Source organism: Amphiprion ocellaris, chromosome 4 (assembly GCF_022539595.1).
Source record: "Amphiprion ocellaris isolate individual 3 ecotype Okinawa chromosome 4, ASM2253959v1, whole genome shotgun sequence".
NCBI classification, from domain to species: domain Eukaryota; kingdom Metazoa; phylum Chordata; class Actinopteri; family Pomacentridae; genus Amphiprion; species Amphiprion ocellaris.
This window is the reverse complement of record NC_072769.1, coordinates 30,570,238-30,594,148: the sequence shown is the minus strand read 5'-3', so window position 1 is coordinate 30,594,148 and position 23,911 is coordinate 30,570,238. Positions and strand designations below refer to the sequence as shown.

General features: G+C 39.5%; 2 protein-coding genes and 1 long non-coding RNA gene across 5 annotated transcripts in view; 1 reads left to right on the top strand and 2 right to left on the bottom strand.

The window, feature by feature from the left end:
• Nucleotides 1–406: 406 nt before the first annotated feature.
• On the bottom strand, nucleotides 407–7,655 carry LOC118470141 (uncharacterized). Its single transcript, XR_004847171.2, has 2 exons — nucleotides 6,375–7,655; nucleotides 407–4,082 (listed from the first exon to the last, which is right to left on the bottom strand). It is a non-coding gene; the product is annotated as an uncharacterized LOC118470141 (long non-coding RNA).
• Nucleotides 7,656–8,647: 992 nt separating this feature from the next.
• On the top strand, nucleotides 8,648–23,858 carry lrpap1 (low density lipoprotein receptor-related protein associated protein 1). Its single transcript, XM_023268187.3, has 8 exons — nucleotides 8,648–8,926; nucleotides 10,457–10,601; nucleotides 13,443–13,573; nucleotides 15,661–15,781; nucleotides 17,825–17,980; nucleotides 18,853–18,935; nucleotides 19,482–19,658; nucleotides 20,190–23,858. Exons 1-8 carry the CDS (start codon nucleotides 8,765–8,767, stop codon nucleotides 20,256–20,258), a joined length of 1,044 nt encoding a protein of 347 aa, XP_023123955.1. The 5' UTR covers nucleotides 8,648–8,764; the 3' UTR covers nucleotides 20,259–23,858.
• The window catches only part of dok7b (docking protein 7b), a 31,882-nt gene continuing 28,851 nt past the window's right edge, over nucleotides 20,881–23,911 (bottom strand). For all 3 annotated transcript variants that reach the window (XM_023268186.3, XM_023268185.3, XM_035947212.2), the window contains one exon: nucleotides 20,881–23,480. In XM_023268186.3, coding sequence (XP_023123954.2) covers nucleotides 23,338–23,480 — 143 coding nt within the window. In that variant the 3' untranslated portion in view covers nucleotides 20,881–23,337. The remainder of the gene's footprint in view (nucleotides 23,481–23,911) is intronic.

Here is a 23,911-nt window from a genome sequence, read left to right as displayed (position 1 = left end):
GAGCGACATGCTATACTATGACATTTGTAGAGCGACATGCTAAACTATGACGTTTTTGGAGCGACATGCTATACGATGACGTTTTTATACCAAAGGCCATACTCTGACGTTTTTTGAGCGACATGCTATACTATGATGTTTGTTGGACCAAAGGCCATACTATGACGTTTTTAGAGTGACATGCCATAGTTTGATGGGTTTGGGACGACATGCTATACTATGATGTTTTTCGAGCGACATGCTATACTATGACGTTTTTTTGGACCAAAGGCTATACAGACCTGATCAAAATCTTAAGACCAGTTGAAAAATAGCTAGAATGTACTTTTTGCACATTTGGATCTTAATGAGGTTTTAAGTTGAGCTACAATATGCAACAGCAAGAAGGGGGAGTGAGAAAAAAAAGCACTTTGAAAAAGTAATTTATTGAAAACAACAAGTAAACTGAAATAGGCTGTTTATCAGCTGATCAAAAGTTTAAGACCACAGGCTATAAAAGCCCAAATCTGCTCAAAATTCTCATTTTCTGCCAGGCATTCACACGGTCATGCCCCCCTGATGGCTAAAGCGAAGAAGCTTTCTCTTCTTGAACGTGGTCGGATCGTCGAGCTGCACAAGCAAGGCCTCTCGGAGCGTGCCATTGCTGCTGAGGTTGGACGCAGTAAGACAGTCATTTTAAATTTTTTTGAAAGATCCTGAGCATTATGGAACAAAAAAGTCAAGTGGTAGACCCAAAAAAAATTACACCTGCGCTGAGCTGGAGGATCCGATTGGCTGTCCGTCAAGACACAGGGTGGTCCTCGACCCAAATTAAGGCCCTTACTGGTGCCGACTGCAGCGCAATAACCATCAGACGGCATCTGCGGGAAAAGGGTTTCAAAAACAAATTCAAAGACCTCGTCTCCTACACCGCCACAAAACTGCCCGTTTAGACTTTGCCAGGGAGCATCAAACATGGGACACTGAAAGGTGGAAAAAAGTTTTGTTCTCTGATGAGAAAAAATTTAACCCTGATGGTCCAGATGGCTTCCAACGTTACTGGCATGACAAGGAGATCCCACCTGAGATGTTTTCTACCCGGCACAGTGGAGGGGGGTCCATCATGATCTGGGGTGCTTTTTCATTCAGTGGAACACTGGAGCTTCAGTTGGTGCAGGGTCGTCGAACGGCAGCTGGTTACGTGCAGATGTTGCAGCAGGCATCCCTCATGACTGAGGGCCCTCGTCTGTGTGGTAACAGCTGGCTTTTTCAACAGGACAACGCTGCAGTTCACAATGCTCGCTTGACCAAGGACTTCTTCAGGGAGAATAACATCACTCTTTTGGACCATCCCGCATGTTCCCCTGATTTAAATCCCATAGAGAACATTTAGGGATGGATGGCAAGGGAAGTTTATAAAAATGGCCATCAGTTCCAGACAGTTGATGCCCTTCGTGAAGCCATCTTCACCACTTGGAGCAATGTTCCCACCAGCCTCCTGGAAACACTCGCATCAACCATGCCCAAACGAATTTTTGAAGCGATTAACAAAAACGGTGGAGCTACTCATTACTGAGTCCTACTGAGAAAATTTTTTGCTCTGGTGTGGAGACTTTTTTTGTAATTTTTTGAGCGATGGTCTTAAACTTTTGATCAGCTGATCAACAGCCTATTTCAGTTTACTTGTTTTCAATAAATTACTTTTCAAAGTGCTTTTTGTCTCACTCCCCCTTCTTGCTTTTGCATATTGTAGCTCTACTCAAAACCTCATTAAGTTCCAAATGTGCAAAAGGTAAATTCTAGCAATTTTTCAACTGGTCTTAAGATTTTGATCAGGTCTGTACCATGACGTTTTTTGGGCGACATGCTATACTATGACGTTTTTTGGACGACATGCTATACTACGACGTTTTTTGAGCGACGTGCTATACTATGACGTTTTTAGGGCGACATGCTATATGATGACGTTTTTAGAGCGACATGCTATACGATGACGTTTTTTGAGCCACATGCTATGCTATACTATGATGTTTTTGGGCAACATGCTATACTATGACGTTTTTAGAGCGACATGCCATACTATGATGTTTTAAGAGCAACATGCTATACTCTGATGTTCTTTGGACGACATGCTATACTATGACGTTTTTTGGACAACAGGCTATACAATGACGTTTTTAAGAGCGACATGCTATAGTATGACCGTTTTAGAGCGACATGCTATGCTGTGACGTTTTTAGATCGACATGCTATACTGTGACGTATTTTGGGCAACATGCTATACTGTGAGGTTTTTAGAGTGACATGCTATACTATGATGTTTTTAGAGCGACATGCTATACGATGACGTTTTTTGGGTGCCATGCTATACTATGACATTTTTAGAGCGACATGCTATACGATGATGTTTTTTGGACGACATGCTATACTATGACGTTTTTTGGACCAAAGGCAATACTATGACGTCTTTAGAGCGACATGCTACACTATGACGTTTTTAGAGCGACATGCTATACTATGACGTTTTAAGAGCGACATGCTATACTATGATGTTCTTTGGACGACATGCTATACTATGACGTTTTTAGAGCGACATGCTATACCATGATGTTCTTTGGACGACATGCTATACTATGACGTTTTTTGAGCCACATGCTATACTATGACGTTTCTAGAGCGGCATGCTATGACGTTTTTAGAGCGACATGCTATACTATGATGTTTTTAGAGCGACATGCTATACCATGATGTTCTTTGGACGACATGCTATACTATGACATTTTTTGGGCGGCATGCTATGTTATGAAGTTTTTAGAGTGACATGCTAAACTATGACGTTTTTAGAGCGACATGCTATACTATGACATTTTTAGAGCGACATGCTATGACGTTTTTAGAGCGACATGCTATGCTATGACGTTTTTAGAGCGACATGCTATGCCATGACGTTTTTAGAGCGACATGCTATACTATGATATTTTTAGAGCGACATGCTATGCTATGACATTTTTAGAGCGACATGCTATACTATGATGTTTTTTGGACGACATGCTATACTATGACGTTTTTTTGGACCAAAGGCTATGCAATGACATTTTTAGAGCGACATGCTATACAATGACATTTTTTGAGCGACATGCTATACAATGACGTTTTTTGAGCAACATCCCATACAATGACGTTTTTAAAGCGACATGCTATACTATCACGTTTTTAGACCAAAGGCTATACTATGACGTTTTTAGAGTGACATGTTATACTATGACAATTTTAGAGTGACATGCTATACTATGATGTTTTTTGGGTGACATGCTATACTATGACGTTTTTAGAGCAACATGCTATACTATAATGTTTTTTGAGCGACATGCTATACCATGATGTTTTTTGAACGACATACTATGCTATGATGTTTTTTGGACCAAACGATATGCTATGTTTTTAGAGCGACATGCTATACCATGATGTTTTTTGGACGACATGCTATACTATGACGTATTTAGAGCGACATGCTATACTATGACGTATTTAGAGCGACATGCTATACTATGACGTTTTTAGAGCGACATGCTATACTATGACTGTTAGGAAATTCTGCGATGTCGAAAGAGGAATCAGAGTTAGAACCAAAAGTCTGTCCTACATGTTAGAGTAACCAATTGTTCAGGCAATAAAAAAGTTTTAATCAAATTTTTGAGCCTTTGCTTAAGTTTTTTTTTTTTTTTTTTTTTTTTTTTTTTTAGTGGCTTTCCACTTGATGTTTAAATTCCTCTCTATTTCCATATTTTGAGCCAAATCATAAGCTGCTCCTAAAGTTAGCAGGAGTCTGTGTAAAGGCTAGAGACCTTGTCCTTGGAGATAATAACAGCAAACAGTTCAACTGCCTGTACTGAGCTACTCAGGGGGGAGAGTACCCACTTCCACTATTTACTAGTCATTGACTACAGCATAACCTGCATGACGTGTGACGTCAGAGGGTCTGCTGGTTGAACCATCTGTGTATTAAATTAAACTTCAATTTAGAATCGTTCTCTGCTTCAGGTCAGGTCTAGGTGGTGTCCCACAGCTTATAACCATCTCACAGCCTCGATTATCAGTTGATTCTGCAATTGGAGAAAGAATAGCAGAATTTAGAACAGATTATAATTCAGGGAAATTTGCAATTTAAAACAGGTGCTCTTTTCAGAATGATGTGTGGACTGGACAAAATGATTGAGTCATTACTTGATCTATATGTGGTTAACTATGTTCAGTATGGCAGCTATATTAATTATGTACACCACTAAGCGTGTAACATATACAACGCCATCTTGAGATAAAACCAGAGGTGCAGATTTCTCTTCTAGTGCTGCAACCGCAGCCATAGATCTTAAACAGCCAGGCATGCTACGCACTACTGTACAGAGCCCCGATAAGTAATATGCCACCTAGCGATGGTATGACAAGCGTTTCCACACCAGCACACTTCAAGCAAACCCCTCTCTCTCTCTGATGCACAGCTGGAAAGGTTGCATGTAGTCCAGCACTCCCAGGGCTGGAGCTGAAACCAGAGCAGTCTTTACATCCACAAAGGCCTTATGCATGCTTTCTGTCCATTCCACTACAGGGGAGCCTCCTGCAGTGTGGCAGCTCATCACAGAGTCCATAGCAGCATAATCACAGATCCAGTCATGACAATAACTTGATGTTATTGAGCAGCGTCAGTCTTTTAAGAGAAAAAATCTGCTGTCCTTCAGACAACACATGACCCAGATAGGTGGTCTTCAGACTGCAGTACTGTAACTTCACCAGTGAGGTGATGTGACCTCTTTCAGCCAGTTTCTTTAACAGAAGCACAGAGTCCATGTGACAGACTTCTTTTGGAGGAAAGAAAAAGGGAGTGCTACCACTAGCCAGGTGCAAATTCACCTAATCACACCCCACCAAAGCAGCACATACTGTAGGACTCCTAACAAAGCCATGTAGAGCCTGGTCCACATCAACTGACACCCTTTTATGTAAATGCAAACAGATACTAAATATCTGGATGCAGAGAAAAATGCACACCTCAGGTCAACAATTGAGTTAATATTTAGAATCTAGGGGCAAGAGGCAAAACTAGAATTAGTGTCTGGTAAACTTGGAGCCAAAGGCACGATAAGGTTATAAATTACTTTCAAATCTTGAACAAATCTCCATTCATCAGGATGATTATGTTTAGGAACTGGCAAAATGTGAGTGTTAAATGGACTGTTTCTCTCCACTAACACTCCTTGATCCAAGAGAGATTGAATTAAGCCCTCTATGCCTATGATTGCCCTTTAAAATAACTTATACTGATTAATCTTAGGAACTACAGCAGTAAGTGTAACTTTTTAGATTTAATTTGAACAACATGAGGTAAAACAGTTGTCACACATCCCACATGATTCTTTTGTTTAGCTCATAGTTTGTTAGGGACCTCAGATAAATTTGAGGGGGTCCATTTAAAATATGAAAGGGTGCTTTCTGTAAAACAAACATTCTTTTAGGAAGAGTGATAGTCTCAGGAGGTTTTAAGAAAGACATATCATCTCCCAAGTCTTTTGCGGCAGCAATCAGTGGACTGGAGACAGTCTCTCGCTGACTGATGCACCTTATTATGAAAACATTCAATTGTTTTACTTCTGCCCCAGTCGACACAGCGACCTTGATGTGAGGCAAAGCATCCTGATCTTTGCACAGAGCTTTCTGTGCATCTGTTAGTTCTATGGGTAAAATGCACCTAATCTGGACCATAAACCAGTAAAATCCTTTCAGATTATTTTATCATTTTTGTCATAAGTAAAGTGTAAATGTCACAGTTATAATTTGATACTCAGTGGATGGATGATCATGGACGTTTGTTGGGCGGCACGCTATACTATAGGCTTTTTAAATTGACATATTACTATGACTTTTTTTGTTTTAGTTTTTTTTTTGTTTTTTAGCAACATACAAGAATTTGAACATTTTTCAAAATTACTATACTTTTGCTTGTGCAATGAAATATTATTCTATGGCATTTTTTAGACGACATATACTCTGATGTTTTCTTGAAAAACATACTATTTTGACAATATACTGCACTATGAAATTTTTTGAACCACATATCATGCATGACAATTTTAGGCAACATCCTATCATTTTGCACTTTTTGAACCACATAATAATCAGTTGGGTTTTTTTTTTTGCCAAGCTATACTATGAACTACAGGCCATACTATGTTATTCTTGAAAAGTATACTATACTTTGACATTTTCTGAACTACATCCTATACTATGGCATTATACACAGAGTGCTTTGGTTACATGTTCATTTATAATCTAAATTTTTTTCTGTTTTGTTTTCTGATGGGATTAGCACAGACCTGACTGTGAACACCGTTGACACCCACCTGAGGGAGACGCTGCCTAAGATCTCAAGGCTGCTTGGTCGTGGTCTTTCTGGTCCTGCTCCAGAACGCCTTCATCAACTACATCTTCTTTTGAAGAGGCCCTCAGATGCTGCAATCTCTGAACCTTAAGGAGGAACTGCTGCTTTCACTCTGTAACGAGACGGCGGTTATTTTAAAGACCCAGCTCCTGTCGGCATTGAAAGAAAGTTTAATACCCATCAAAACAGAACTACAGACAGTTAAATCTGAGCTGTCGGTCAGTATTTCAAACATCAAGTCCGACCCGGCTGCCCTAAAGCACGCTGTGGGTGAAACGGAAACTTCACTCTCCACATCACCGACAACATCGTCACACTCCAAAGCAGAGCACCTGTCTGCTGAAAAAGTGGATTATAAATGTGAAGAATGTGAGCAGCAGCAGCAGCCTGTGAGCAGTGGAACAGATGTGATCAAAAAGAAGTCATTTTCTTTTTTCTTTTCTTTCTGGTTGACTTGATGCTGTCAGATGCAGATGTTGGAGCTGATTCTGATCTTTCAGGATAAAAAGCTGCTTTTCCTTCACAGACCTTTCAGGAAATTATTCTCTCAGGTTTTCTCTGCTATTTATATTTTTATTATCTGTGATTATTTCATTATTTCTTTATTGTAAAAATAAAGTTTGAGGTATAAAGACTCATTTAGTTATTTTATTCCTGAAATCTTTGATGTAGCAGAACTAAACTTCCATTTTCCTTCTTGTACTTCTGATACTAGAACTAAACGTATCTTCAACACGGATCATCTGCTTTTAATGAATCATCAGCAACATTACAACAACAAATGAGACAATTTTCAACAAATTAATGAAACTGATGTCATTTAAAAACTATCAGTCTGTTTTAGTGTCAAATTAAAGCTGATTACTGACAACTAGAACATTAACGTTACTGTTTTAATCACATTTAAGTTTCCTGTACGTTACATTAATGTCAACCAGCCACAGTTTTATGAACTTAATGAACCACATTACAGGAACACAACACACTTCAGCTGTTTACATGAAACTCAACACAAACATCGTTAGCTTGATGCTACGTTAGCTTTAATCAGGCTACGACTGAGCAGCTAGCTTGGTTAGCATCGCTAACATTAAAGCTAACATTTACTATGCTAACTCTCTTCTCTGGTCAACACACACTGAAACAAACTCCACCAACATCTGGAGTGCATGGCACACATTATATCTGACACTAACGCTGCATATAAAGTGCATTAAAAGCGGCACCGATACGAAAATAAACATTTACATACCGAACTATAGTCCTTTCAGTGTCTGCTGGTAGAATCAGCCGAAAAACTGGTTAAAACAAGCCAACGGGCAGGAAAACTGTCTGTGGAAAATGTTGTGCTGCTCCATTGATAAATAAACCAACAGTTATTATATCAGAATGAACCCAAACGTGGAGAGCAGTGTGTCTGCTGCCTCCTCCATAGGAGGAGGTCAATCATTCCGGACCGGACTGTCAATCAAGTAGTCCCGCCCCCTGGCTTCGCAAAACTTTAACGCTCTATAAAAAAATCAATATTGTTTTATTTTAAGATCGGCCACCTGATCTCTCATTTTGACCATGAAAACTCACGAAAAAAAATTTTATGTACAGTCTACGCACCGTACTCTGTTTGGCTCCACACTTGCTGATGACCACTTCCGGTCTCAGAAAATGAAAAAACGGACCCTTATCCGTTTCTGTCTCTTACTGATTTACTTTCTTGTTTTTCTAAATATAAAACGAATATCAAAGCATTAAAAAAAAAATCGTATATCCCCTTTTGATCATGAAAAGGAAAAACGCCTTGTATTTAAATTTAAATTTTTGTATTTTTAAACGAAAATCACATAACCACTCGTTTTTTGTTTTTCAATACCCATTTAAGAACGGAAAATCCGATTACCAGATCCGTATACGGACCCAAATGTTACACATATTTCTGTGTTGTTGGAGAATGTACTTATCATGTTACTTGTTAAAATTACGGTACTTATTATAACGTCCAAATATATTCTATAAATACATAATATGAATTTACAAGTGTAAATGTAAGTCGCATCAGTAAGTAAAAGCGTGGAGACTTTCTATTTGCTCACTGGTTTGCTTGGTAACCACGCAGAGCGGCATTTCAGGAATTGTAGTTTTAAAAGGTCATATGTGCTTTACTAATACCAGAAAAGTTGATAATATGAAACTACACTTCCCAGAATGCTTAGGTTACGGAAGTTCCCGCCCCCTTTTGGGCACATGACTTGCGGCGCTCCTGTGAGCCTCAACAACACACCGTTTGTCGTGTTTGTTAGCTAGCCAGCGCTTAGACGGCTGTGTTCTTGTCGCCTGTCGTGTATATTTATTTTTAAAATGAGGCTGCAGTGTTTCGTCGCGGTTTTGTGTCTCAGTGTTGGTATAAATGCTGGAAAATACTCCCGGGAGGTGAATGAGCCCAAACCCAGCGGCAGTGATGGACAGGCAGTGGAGTTCAGGATAGCTAAGCTGAACCAGGTGTGGGAGAAAGCTAAAAGGGTACGTAACTGATTTATATGTGTAGCAAAACAGCGACTTCTTTAACACAAACACATTAGCACTATTGTAGGCTGCAGCATAATAAAGACAACGCTAACACCTGCCTATAGTTAAAGTGCTGATCTGTTCACAGGCTCAGAGGACTTCTGATCCGATTTCAACTATCGGATTGGCTCAGATCCTGAAAGAAAAGAAAGATTCAGACTGTGAAATCGGATTAGATGATCTGGATCAACCCTTCAGAGGATTGGGATACCTGTCATCCAACAATAAAAACAAAAGAACAAGATTATCATGATCAGGCAGAAAGTTGGATTCAGGGAAACAAAATGTAATAATAAAACATTTGTATCATACATCACATGTACATTTACTTATATTTCACACTTAGTTTGTTTAACCATTACAGTGATAAAATTAACATTAGCCAACCTATTCACATTGTCAGTTTACTGAAGTATGAAAAAAGTACTTTGTCCCTGTTCAAGAATCCCCCAACAGTTGTCAGTATCAAACCAAAATAATATCTTATTTTAGCATTTTTTCATCACCATATATTGTTTATTGTATATCGATAATTATGCATTCTAAAAGCATACCTGGTCTCCACAAATTACTCTATATTTTCTTAATCTATTGGTTATTTTTGCTTTTTTTATTATTCAAAACATGCTCAAATTATTTGCAATTTATAACTGAATAATGCATATTCATTTGTTGTGAGTCAGATGAGGGATTTGACTGTTTAAATGAAAAAAAATATTAAGAACATTCCTTTATTTTTCTTGTTTTCTGTCTCTTCAAGTTAAAAAAAGCAATTTTTCAAACTAATCCCACCAAGAGCTGGTAATCCAGATCTGTTCATCTTGAAAAGGTTGTATCTGGATCCGAGTGATCCAGTCTAATGCTGCTTTAAAAAATTTGCACAAAAGTAAGATGGATTACCAGATCCTGGATATCAAAACACTGGCTTTCCACATCTGCCTCCTTCTGATCCAGATTAAAGTTTTTGAGCAACCGAGCACAAGTAATCATGCAGCCAATTTTTATATATATATATTTTTTAAACATGAATGAAATGTATCTTTGGTCAACAGTAGAAGACTGTAGTTGTGGGCATCTCCCTCATAGGTAAAAGGTCCACTAAAAGATATGTTTATATAAATGTTGACTAACTTAAAATTTTTGAACAATTACAATTAGTATTGTGCAGGTCAAAGCAGTCACTCAGTTTATCTTTAGTGTCCTACTGCTATATTTCATTCAAACTGTTGCTGTGGTCAAACTGGGATTATAATCATACTTTGAATTCCCCAAAATTCCCAAAACTCTGATTTCCAACTTCATCAGAAACAAATAATCTATATTTACCAACTTAATAACAATTAAGTGGTAGCTGTAGCATACAGCATATTTACGATTACTACACTTTTTACTGTTCTGTCTGTGCTACTTTTCTACTGTGTGCCAGTCTTGTCCCTCTTTGTGTCCGACAAACCCTACAATATCTGCTCGTTTTTGGCTTGATAGATGCAGTTGTCCCCAGTCCGACAGGCTGAGCTGCACAGTGACCTGAAGCTCCAGGAGAAAGATGAGCTGCAGTGGAAAAAAATGAAGGTGGAGGGTCTGGATGAAAATGGGGAGAAGGAGGCTCAACTCAGACGAAACTTCAATGGTGAGACAGTTTCTGGAGTGAAACAGTCAAGAGCAGTTTGTCCTGAGTGACTCCGCTGTAAATATTCAGTCACTAGACCTACTTATGATGTGACAAGTAGTGATGCCACATGTTAACATGTACCAGTTGGTAGTCACCCAATAGAGAAAGTGGCATCAAAATGAAGCAGTTCCCGTTCTGCAACCTGGGAGTGTTACAGAATTTCCTGTTATATTACTAAATATCACAGTGATCAGAATCTGTATTGGCCGTGAGAGGCTGATGCTAATGTCGTCCTAATGGCATGCAGGATCTTTTTAATAACCTCATGTCCTGCATATTGAGTTGTGGAACCTGTATGATGGATTAAAGGTTAAGAAAGCGTAGATTCTCCCAACTGTGAAATTTCATTAGTGTTGCCGTGAAGCCGGCGATCAGTCAAGACGGCAGGTTGAAGTGACGTTAATTTCATTCAGGTGTGCAGCATGTGAACATCCACTGAGGCTGAGAAAAGGGCTAATGATGGCAACTGCACATTTTTTTGATTTTATGTGCTAAAGATCAATAACATATACTTAACTCAAAAGAGATACACTATATTGCCAAAAGTATTCGCTCACCTGCCTCGACTCGCATATGAACGTAAGTGACATCCCATTCCTAATGCATAGGGTTCAATATGACGTCGGTCCACCCTTTGCAGCTATAACAGCTTCAACTGTTAGGAGCGAGGAAATGTCACGACTGGATTTGTTGCACAGGTGGCATCCTATCACAGTCCCACGCTGGAATTCACTGAGCTCCTGAGAGCGACTCATTCTTTCACAAATGTTTGTAAAAGCAGTCTGCAGCCTAGGTGCTTGATTTTATACACCTGTGGCCATGGAAGCGATTGGAACACCTGATTCTGATTATTTAGATGGGTGAGTGAATACTTTTGGCAATATAGTGTATGTTATGGACGTACAGTTTACAGCACATTTTCTCTGGCTGGTAGAGTAACTTAATGGATTTTTATTTTTTTTTGCAGATAGTGTAATTTTTCATCCAAATCAAGTATTATTCTGTTGCTCAAGTCTCTTTCCATTTAAAATGAATTCTGCAGGTGAATCCATACCCCATACTGAAGGAATGCTAATTTATTTATATACATTTACCACATGCCAATTATGTGTATACATTAAACATTCGTAAAGAAATAAATATTTCATCATTAGATCGCTTGGTCATTAGAGGATTCAAACATCCCCTAATTCTTTACACTTCATTGATCCAAAGCAGTCAGGGCACTTTTTCTAACCACAGGCATATGGAATGTAGTGGATTTAAAGCACCAACATTAACACATTCCTTTGTGTATTTATTTGAACAGTTTTATGCTAAAATATGTTTTAGGTTTTGCAAGCCAGCCATAATTACTAATACCATTACAGGGTTTCTGGAGGGTCACTTACACATAGATGTGCAGAGGATGCTATGAATATTGTATTTAGATACAAAATAATATGCAGTGTTTAGTGTAAAGATAAACTGTGACAAAATGACCGACAATTCAGACAGAGATGGAGTACTACACTTTGTTCAAATGATAAGACGGGCATATTTTGACAGGCGCTATTGCCAGTACAAAACAAGTTATACAGAGATACAGTTTTTCCTCAAACTAAGGCATTTTTTGCTAAATTAAACACAAACTGAAATTGTTGTAGGTTTTTAAATACAAGAGAGACATTAAAGACAGAAACATTTTAAAACTTGATGTAAACAAAAGCACAATGAACACTGTGCAATAATGTCTCCTGTAAAAAGTTGAAATGTTAATCGTCCTCTTTTGTCCTATACAAACAACTATAACCTAAGAGAATTGAGATTATCCTTGTTTTTAGTGTGATGAAACCCTGGAGCCGGTACATGAGGGGATATTTACCTTAGCACCTGCAGGCAGCGGGCCAACACTACACAACAGTCTGTTTAGCACGAGCAGCCGGTGGACATTTCCTCCCTCGTGGCAGCTCAGGCAGACGTCCACCTGCTCTGGACTCCTCTCCCTCCTCACTCTGCAGTGGTGGGGTGACCTTCCTGCTCCAGGCAAAGCAGCAGAGTCACTATCTGTTCCATTGATGGCTAAATATAAATTTTTAAGGAGGACCTCAAGTCACCTGCTCCCCACTGAATCATGTCCTTCTCCTTCAGTCATTCTAATTGGGCTGAAAAAAAAAAACTTTCTTTCCTTGTTGTCCTCTCCACAGTACATCTTATTGATACACTCAGTTTGATGTGCCTAGAGACAAATTCTAACACTTTGCTTGTTGTAAATTGGTTGATTTAGCTTGTTTTGCTGTTTATATTCGGTGTGGCTCGAGTGAAAAGCCTTAGCTGAATAAAAAGAATGAAATGTAAAATATACAAGCCCAGTAGTATGGCAGAGATTGTCTATAACTTCTTGTACCCTGTTTTTTATGAACATTTTAAACCTTAGTCTTCTATATATGGGCCCACACTTTTAAGTCTCAGTAGTTAATAAGTGACACTGATGGGGTTCAACAAAGCTGAGATGGCGCTGAATCAGCTGCTACAGTGACGGTTAACTGGAGCAGAATAATGAGGTCAGAGTTTCTACAAGGCGAAGTCCAACTTTTGTGTGCAGCTCAGTATTTTTTCAGTATGACAAATGTTGAACAATTTTTCAGCAGAAATGGATGCATTTAGGAGTTTTGTTGTGAAATGCCAGTCATGTGAGGTGGAGCTTAAAACACTAACAAGTAGAAAAATGTTGGCATCCTCTGTTGTTGTTCTTTCAAGGTTGATGTTACGCTCATACCCTACAGCGCTAGCTTGAAGTTATACTTATGTGTCTTGCAGTGATCCTGGCCAAGTATGGGATGGACGGCAAAAGGGACACTCGGCCACTGGAGAGCAACTCACTGAAAGACCACGACACCAAAGAGGGAGACATATTTGATGACCCCCGACTGGACAAGCTCTGGAACAAGGTTTGTGTACAAAAGAGACAGATTAAAAAATACTGACATATAATTTTGAGTATGGCGTCTAGATTTTGTTGTCTTATTTTTGGGGGGTCATTATGAGATTTGTCGGGCTCTTCTGTTGCTGCTGCTTTTAAAAACAAAAACTGCCACAGCTGTTAGATAAAATAAGGACATGAACCTCAAATCAGCTAACAGAGAAGTGTCACTCGGCTTCAAATAAGAGAGATCAGGTGCACCAGACATTTTATAAGGTTACAAGCTTTTGATTTCACAGTTACAAGGTTCCAACCTAGCTACACCAGTAGTCCAGGTTTTCTGGCAGTGTATTGCCAGCATTGGACACTCAAAAAATAAAATCTATTTTCTAAGATGCTTTTATGTTGTGTGGCTGTCCAATTCTCAGGAACACAATATCTCTTACACAAAAAACTCACTTGGTCTTGAGGATCAACTGAGTTTGGAGGTGAAAGGTCACTTATTCCGTTATTGTAAATGTGATATGTCAGGAATGCCTGGAAGGATTTCTTCAAATTACGCACAAACATCGACTGTTTTATATCCAAAAGGTCAAAGGTCAGCTTCACTGTAACATAGTGTTCTGAAAAAACATTTTTTCTGGCTTTTATTCAATGCCATAACCCAGGAGCAAAAAGGGTGATTGTGACACTATTTTACTTTTGGGTGGATAAAGAATTGGTGACACTAATTAAACTCACTGAGCGTCTTCATTGTGGATATTATATTGGTCTGGGCAGACATGAATGTCAACTGCAACTTCACTGGTTGGTGGAGGCATGCAACCACAAAGTTCAAACATTAGTTCTTGGCCATCTCAGTTAGAAACAAATGTAAAGTTCACCTGTCATCAGTCTGATGGTTAAAGCCATAAACTATATATAAAAGATGACTGTAGCTTCATGGTAGCAACTTTAGCCAAGCCTCTGGTCTCTATTGCTTCATGATATTTCATGTACAAGCTGAGTACTGCACAAATTACATGGCATTTGATATGCGAGTGTAACCAAGTCATTTTTGCCTTATTATGGAAAATTACGATTTACAAAGTGCATTTTTGATATCTTAAAATGTCCTTTATACAGTTTATTTGTATCATTACTAGTAATGACACAAGCCCATTTAAAGGTTTGGGGAGAGCCCAATCGTAGCAATTTTTCTTTTTATTATATTTTATTTATTTTTGTTTAGTTATCAGTTCTTTTTAAGTGCTTTGTTTATACCTGCTATCATACACAGAGCAGAATGCATAATGTAAAGCACATTAGCGCTTGCTGGAGGACATTAAGTGTCGTAGCTGTCTTTCTCATGGTGCCTGTTGCTAGCTGAACTCCCACAATGCTCTCTGCTTGCCAACATGGAGTAATGGAGGCCAAACAACCACTTCTGCCCTCTGGTCAGTGGAGCAGATCCAGGAATGCGTTTTTTCCTAATGCATTGCAGCGGTGTTCAGCTGCCATTCATATACACATGACTGATTTGAATAACTTGAACTGATCTGAATATCTCTCATTATTACATTCTGGTTATAGTGTTCTGTCACAGGACTGTCTCATTCTATACGGCAGCTGTGGACAATTCTGATGATGCTACTATGTCAAAGCACAACCATGTCTGCCGTCAGGTCACTTTTGATATGGGGACAGGTGCAGAAACTGTTTCATTTGGGACGATAAGGCCAGTAATCCCCAGTGATTATGAAGACGTTGACCAGTCAGTAGTAAACCCATCATTAGTTCCTGCATAAAAAAACCCCAGTGTCCATGCACATTCTCCTGTGGAAGAGGAGCCGAAGTGGGCAGCTAATTACATGGTGTTTTTTCTTCATCTTTTATTATTTAAGAGATCACTGTGTCTCACGGCGTCCCCTTAATAAGAGAACACAGAAGCCCAACAGTTACACTAATTATTACACTGCCAAAAGGCTGCAACCAATGAAAAAGATTTAGTCTGGAGCGCTGCTCAGTGCCAAGCATTGACACTTTGGCTTACTATTTTTTTCTAAAATATCCCTGTTATTCTGTTGCTTTTGAGACTAACTCCACTCTACCTCTGATGGCTCTTCCCCCTGCAAGGCCAAGAGCTCTGGAAAGTTCTCCAATGAGGAGATGCTGAGCCTGAAGAGGGAGTTCCAGCACCACAAGGACAAGGTCCACGAGTACAACATCCTCATGGATACTGTCAGCAGGACCGAAGGTGAGCTGCATGAATCACTCTTTGCTCTTCTGCCAAGCAGGGGAGTCACACCACCTCTGCTGAGTTTTATTGGTATTATTGGAGGCCAGGTTTCCAAGCTTTTAAGTCCTGTCCGCCTTTCTATTGCTTTACCCTTGTTTTATTTGAGTTCTCTCTCTGCAGTATGCAGTACACACTGTTCATCCTCTCAGCTCTCACCAGCTCTTTTCATGCTTTATAAGTGTTTGTATACTGGCACAGTTATGGTTCTTGTCCTAGACGGTTGTACTACAAAGCAAGATTAATGGGTTATGGAGGTATGTTGAGCTATAAGTTTTCAGTGTCAAAAAGCTGGCTGTCTTTTAACCTAAGCAGATCGCCATGGTAACTAATGCTGCACAGCTGTTGTTCAGTTTTTGACATAAATCGGATCAGAAACTCAGCTGAGGAAAGACGACATATCTGCCAACCTGCTGACCTGTGCATTATTAATACTAGTGAATATACCTGTGCAGTTACATTATTGCACACTGTGCATTGTGTTGCCATGGGAACCTACGTGCATTCAGTTGGCAGTGCAGAAAACATGAAAAATATGTTGTTGTACTTACTACACTACTTTGCTGCCAAGACAGTTTTACACTACTGATACTACATCTAATAGAACACATATTAGAAAAGTGATTGGTCAATTGTCGTATTTATCACACTGAATATTCCATGTATGACATTAGTTTGAATTTAAATTTGTTCAAAAAGCAAAGTGATATCTGGAGTATGGGACAGTGTCAGGTCTAAGTGCATTTCTTCAATATCCAGTTTAAATCTATGAAGTTTAAGAGCTCTACTGTTAAGCTGTGAGGTTAGAAATAAGCAGCTGCAATAAGAATCAGAGGGGTAAAATAATTTGATTAAATGACACCATTAATAATTTTATACCAGAATATACCAGACACAGAAGGTTGATGCCATCATAGCTTTCATTATCTCTGATGAGGATTTTAGATTTTGTCAGCTTGGGTTACACAAAGAAAATAAATAAAACTTTATTTTCTCACTATGAAGGAGGTTTGCAAAGTAAGGTAATGCAGAAACTGTACTTTCTCACTCCTCTTTTTCTCTTATTTGGCTGTTCTGCATCGTACTGTTTCATAGGCTTGCAGTGTTCAGTCTGTAGTGCTCTGTGTTTGTTCAGTCTTGTGGTCATGTACGTAGGTGGCAGGTATCAGACTGCACATGTTGCCACCCACTGATCTCTGCTCTATCAGCGCCTGTCACATCACATCAAGCTGTGAGGTTTAAGCAGAGCTGATGGGCCCCACTGTGTTTCAGATAGACATGTGGAGGACAGGCACGTCTCTTTTGAATGTGACTGACACTTTGCAGCTGTTTTTTTGCCAGAACATTTCCGTTAGCGCTCCACAGTGTTACGTGAATGCCCAACAAGCCGGGGGTACTTTTCTGCTTGTCTGATGCATTTAAATATCGAGCCAATCACATGCTGCCTTGAGGGGAGTCTCTGTGCACCTCCACAACAGCCCCACCAATTCCATCTACTGCCTGTCTGGGATCCCCAGCCTTCATTTAGTTTTTCTTTTTTTAGTTTTTTTCCGCTTGATCCAAATGTCATCCACTATCATTTAGCTGTGCCGTCCACCTGGCCTTTGTTTGATTTTCACCCCCTTTGCCTTTTTCTAGAGTTCGACGGTCAGGAATCCCATAACCTCACAGCGGTACTAACCCGTGAGATTAAGCTCATAGGCTGCTTAAGGTTCTTGTGGAAAAATAAATCTAATATATGAAGATAAAGGCAGTCAGATGAAATGCCATAAAGGTTTTACAGGTTATTTTATAGGTACAACTAAACTCTCCTTATTAAAGGCTGCTTTTCTTCCACTCTTTTATTGCTTTACTTTCCATGTCCTACTTTATTCTTCCTTACTTTTCGTTCTTCCTCCACTCATCCCCTCTTCCATTACCTACCCACCCCACCGGCCTTTGACTCCTACCTCTGCCTGACCACCTCCTCTCCTCCCCTTTCTTTCACTTTGTTTGTCTCAACAGAAATACACAAGAATGTGATCTCTCCCCTGGAGGGCGATGCCAAAGAGCATGTGCTGCACCAGAAGCACACAGAGCTGAAGCAGAAAATGAGAGACCTCAACCAGGGCTTCGAGCGCCTCCGTAAGCTCAGCCACGAGGGCTTCACCGAAGATAGCGGTGAGGACGAGGAAAAAAAAAAAACGCACACGCTTTCTCAGGTTGTCGATTTTCTGCATCTCAGTCTTACTCTGGATTTATCTCATCAGCTTAATTACTGGGATTTGTGATCATAATAACACACTGCTGCATCGTGGTTGCAGAGTGTTGATACGCAGGCTGCTTATAAGTGTTTTTGTGCATTTAGTTTAAAAACTGTCTCTTCAATATAAAGGATGCTAGAAAGAAGAGTCTGAAAGAGGTTATTTAAAGTATCTCACAGCGCTGCATTCATTCAGTGATGTAAACCAGCTCGTCCTTGTGCTGTTTAGCGGAGAAAACATTACTCTTGATTACATTTTCTCAATGCTTGTCTTCTATTTGAACACTCCTCAGCGATATTACAGTGTCATATTGGACTGCTTTTAGTCGAGTGTAGTGCAGAGTTTGTGTGAGGTCTCAGTGGGAGTCTGCTGGGGAGTTTAGATGAAGGCAATGTACCTTCTGTTGATTCATAATGACTCCTTTACTTTGTCTCTCCTTGTTCCCCCTCCAGGTTGTTTCTCACTCAGCCACTTGTTCTCATCCTTCCTCATGCACAAAACTGTTTTAATCTCCCTTTTTTTTCTTCCATCTGGTTTTGTTACATGCGCAGTTTTGTAGTATAAATGTGTCAAAGCACCTCAAGCTGGAATTTGAACATGAGCAGCTTTCTGACTTTGTGCTTCAACAAAATGACTGAGCAGCTAAGTTATCTTGTCGTCGTGATTGTATCTTAGAAACTACCTGCTGTGCCTGCTCCTCCTCAAAGCTCCATCCCTCCCAAGTATTGCTGTGGCTCCAAACTGTCGCCTTGGATTATTTATGTCTTTCTCTCTGTTCCTGCTCTATAGAGTTTCGGGAGCCTCGTGTGATTGAGCTTTGGGAGGCTGCCAAGAGAGCCAACCTCAGCAAAGATGAGCTGGACTCTCTCAAGGTAATGCTCAACATCCCTTGTGGCTGTTTTTTGGACACTTGTGCTTTCAACTTATCTGTTTCAAGATAACACTTTTTGTTTTATCAGAGTGCTGCAGGCCAACTTTTGGAGTACAACTCTTAAAAACTTTTTAATCAAGCACTCTTTTGCTAACAGTGGTATTAACAGTATTATTTTGTCATGTAATTTGTAGCTAAGTACTACTTGTGTTGGGTGAGCCACGAAAACGGAGAGTGCGACTTATTATTCTAATCACATTTTATGCATTCGCACATTTTAAATTCATAAGTATGCCACTCTCGTATTACTCACTGTGCTCCTTTCACCCTTTGTCCCTTGAGCAGACGAATGCAGTGAGCAACTCAATTTTAGTTTCAATTTTTTTAAGCAACCTGGGGAAGCATTCAGCTAGAATTTTCTGTGTTACTTCCTCCCTAGTCACCACTTGAGATGCGTATCGGCTCCCCTGTGCAGCTGAGCATGTAACTGAAGGTGAACTGAACTTACACCCTTCTACGTTTGCCCTCCTTTTTCACGTTCATTTAGGAGGAGCTGCATCACTTTGAGACCAAGGTGGAAAAGCACAGCCATTACCAGGAGCAGCTAGAGCTGTCCCACCAGAAGCTGCGACATGTGGAGGCCTTAGGAGACAAAGAGCACATCAAGAGGAATCAGGAAAAGTACAACACACTCGCTGAGAAGACGAGGGAGATGGGCTACAAGGTAGGCAGGGATAAAAAGAAAAAGAAAGGGGGTTTCTGCTCGCTTTTACTCTACAGTGACTGTCTGACTGCAGTATTAACTAATATAATAATCAAATGTAGGGGAAGTAGTCTCTTATTTCTGCAGTACTGTACAAAAACCTATTGTCAACGGTTCATCAATTGTAATCATACAACAAAACAAAAAAACTACACTTCTATAAATATTTTACAACTATTATTTGCACATATTATTGTGGTCATCAGGAAAAAGCATCGTGGCAAGAAAAATGTACCAAAGGGGACTAAAGGGGCGCAATGGTTAAGTTTCTGGACCACTGATCCGAAGGTCAGTGGTTCAAACCCTGATGCAGCCTCTGTCGGGCCCTTGAGCAAGGCCCTTAACCCTTCCTGCTCCAGGGGCGCCATACCATGGCTGCCCCTCTGACCCCCCAATTGGGGGGATATGCGAAAATCAGAATTTTCCCTCATGGGATTAATAAGGGATAATAATAATAATTTTAATTTTTAATCTTCTGTTGTTTGATTTCAGATGAAGAAACACTTGCAGGACTTGTCCAACAAGATTTCTCGTGAGGGACTCGAGCACAATGAGCTCTGAGAGGCTCAGATCGTGTTCAGCACATCACTGAAGGTTGAATGAACTGAAGTATTTTGCTCTGCTGTCACTCACAAGGTACATTATGTTCCACCATTCCCTTCCAACAACCGTAAAATATATATTAATCAGTGTTTTCCACTTAAGGTTTTGTACTTTTCTATTCTACAAATTGCTGAATGAATGAAGTGTAGATTGTTTGTACATACTCTGAATATGACATTCTTATAAAGCAGCTGGACTTAATGTAATAAATAACTGATCAGGTTCACAGTCAATGTACACATAAAATAGAATAGTTTACATACTGTTGTTGTCCTCCATAGCAGTATCTATTTGTACAGCTAACAGCAGGCAGATGTCAAAGAAATGTCTGTTTGAAGATACAAAACACTGCCTCAGTATAGCCACATTTTGTTTGGGTACCTTTTGAGGGATCGGGAGCTGAAGTTCGGCTGAGTGCTAGTTTCTCCACACTGGTCTGTTGTTAGCTATGCAAATCTTAAATACTACATAACGTAGACTGACACCTCTGTAGCAACTCATCTGCTGAAATATTGTAATCTAATTCTGATCAATAAAAAAAAAAAGTGGAGATTAGTAGAAGCACTAACACCCAGGGACCTGAAAATGAAACAGCAACCTTTATTATTCCCTAAGATACAGGTGCCAACAACATACATACAGTAATGTTTTAAAAATATAGTTTAATATTATTCATACTGTCTTGGCATAAATAAAAGCAATTAGTATTTACAAGTCCTGTAGAGGAAAGCACTGTCTGTTGTGACATTAAGAGGCCTGTTCTTGGTAAAATGTTACATTTTTCTCACTCATCCTCAGTTTTTTTCCTCATTGTTTTCTCATTAGAGACACTAGCGGGAAACTAAAACTACAAAACTAAATTTGCATCAGATATTGGACAGTTTGTCCAGATGATATAAAGAGGGAGGTGAGAAATCAAAATGCACCCTTTGCTTTTCCATTCATCAGTTCCCTCCCTCACAGACCAGCAGCAGAGGCATTGATTAGTGTGATGAATAATGTTACTAGGTGGCTGATTACTCAGTCATGTCCTGCTTGGGCCACATGGACCCGGATTAATGCAATTTGAACGTGGGGTATAACTCTGAGCTGCTTCTTTCAATCAAAGGCTCTTCCGCTCTGATGTGGAATGATACCCAGGCAGGTTAGGGCTCTTAGCAGCTGATAGGAAGGTGTCAGTGCGATGACGAGGGTTTGATCTTAGAAAGAGATCATATTCTGTCCCAACCCCAAACAAGTGGAGATTGGTGAGAGAACTAACAATACATAATCCATGCCCCAACAGTCTAAATAAATCTAGCCAGAATTTAAATGACATTCCAGCTTGACAAAAATCTAACAAGATGCTATTTAAAGCTGCTGTTTATCTTCATCTCTTGTAAGTGGTAAACATTTGTTCAGTGTCATTCCTTCATAATTAAGTCTATTTGTACTAGAACAGTAGTGTCTAGGTCAGCTAGATGGGAAATATGTGCTCTTCTGACCAAATTCTCATTGGCAGGTGTTTTATAAGAAGAAAAAGCACTTCATCGATAGTCTTCCATGGTTAATGCATTATGTTTGTTGGCAGGAGGAGCAGACTACCTGTGAACACCCCAACATTTTCACAACTTTAACTCCCCCAGGCTAATGAAGAATGCAAAGTCTGACCTTTTTAACATTTACTAATAGTTTACTCTTTATCAGCTTCACACTTACGAATATGATGTCTAAGAAGTTGTTGACGTGGCTGCATTTCGTAAGATGCAACAAACAGCAGCTTGTGTATCACAGCTCAACAGCCAGCATGGCATATCGTCTAAAAATGGAGGGCTAATCTGTCGGTATTCCTCATAATTTCTTGTGCAGTGCATAGAGTATATATATAGATTCAGTACATTAATAAAGAGGTTAAAAAGATTTAATATGCAACAAAAACAGTTTCGTAATTCATTTAGGGTAATACAGCTAACAGAGTGCACTCAGTCCACTGTTTTAGTTAAATTAGAGACAATGAGAGATACTCCACAACCACTTTATTGGTTCTTTTCATTAGACTTGACTATACCCATACTGATTTTCCTGCTTTGGTTAGAGAAGAGGCTTTACATCCAGCTTGCCCTGGGTGTAACTGCTGCTACAGGCACACACTGGAGCCATCAAAATATATTACTGAATGTGCCCGCTGTTACAAAACTACCTATTAGACCAAACATATTGAAATATGCAAATTGTAATAAGTTCACACTCAAAGCCTCAAGCATGATGGAACATCCAAATGCAGACAAGTTAGCCTACTGTTTATAGATGATATGCCACGCTGTGATATACAAACTGCCTTCTGCAATGTTCATATGCTACTTATAAGCTAGTAATTTTAACAAAAGGCAGCCACACTGATGACGTCTCTCACATGGTGTCAATTAGTTTGGAGCCAACTCAGAGTGAACATTGAGTAAATGTTGAGGAAACTACCAGTGTCCAATAGGTTGCAAGAGTGCAAAACGGTCAAAATGCAGGGTGTTTTGAAAATAACCCTGTTGTGTCTTCCTCCTGCCATCAAAAATAATGCCTAATCAGGAAAAGGCTATTGATGAAGTTCTCATCAATGCACTCAACCAATGGGAATTTGGTCAGACGAGAGACGCAAACCAACCAATCGACCTGGAGACCACAGCCCTAATTTATGCCAATCCTCAGCAGTAATCTAAAGAGGCAGGTTTTCCTCAAACCTCTGCAGATATAAGTGCCATGCAGCCAAACAAGTAACATTTCCATGGTAAAGGTTATCAAGAAAATTGCAGGAAAACGCTAATTTAACAACAACTATATAAGAAATTACACTAAAACAAGATGGCAGCTGCATAAGAGAACTCCCAGATATTATTTTTTTTTCATTATTATTATTCTTAGTGGAATGGATTGATTGTGGGAATTTCTGTACACTGGCACAACTACGGTGTGTTTAAGTCAACAATGACTGGTATGATGATCAACTGCTTTTGAGCATTTTAGCTTATTCAGAGAGATGGAGAGAAAAGAAAAGTATTTTGAAGTGTCACCGAGTCACTTTGGTGGCCTTAGCCGCATGCTCTCCAGCTGAGTCAGTCTGTCCTCTCTGCCCTGAACATGCTCCATCGCCACTCTGAGCTGTTTCCATGGCAGTGATGTCGAGGTGGGCGTATCTGATAGAGCCCTCTTCTGGTTGGGAAATAAAGGGGGATATAAGAGAAGAAATGTGTTTTTCTACAGTGTGTCTTATCCTGCGATTGATGCATACAGTAAGAACATGCAGTGATCATCAATCATTAAAATGCATTATTAGGCCATTTTGTTCCTGTATAAATAAAAACAATTTATTGGTACGTCTGAAATACATATTTAAAGCATTCATCTTTGATTCAAAAATGCATTTCTGTTCTGTCATTTTCACACCTGGGAGTTTTATTACATTTTAACTGTTGTAATTTGCATCATGTCACTGTTTTAAATTGCTTCATTTCCACAGTACAAATATATGTGATTATGTTATATAACTTAAGTTCGAAAATTAAATTCATGCCTGTTTTTCATCAAGAAGTCGTGTCTCCACATTCATTAAATGCACTTATCTGCCTGCACTTAATATGAGT

Bases quoted from the DNA above. Each gene is read 5' to 3' on its own strand.
- lrpap1 (XM_023268187.3), top strand. From the start codon at position 8,765: ATGAGGCTGCAGTGTTTCGTCGCGGTTTTGTGTCTCAGTGTTGGTATA. The intron at 8,927-10,456 runs GTACGTAACTGA...TTGGCTTGATAG, and splicing joins TGTGGGAGAAAGCTAAAAGG to ATGCAGTTGTCCCCAGTCCG. The intron at 18,936-19,481 runs GTAATGCTCAAC...ACGTTCATTTAG, and splicing joins ATGAGCTGGACTCTCTCAAG to GAGGAGCTGCATCACTTTGA.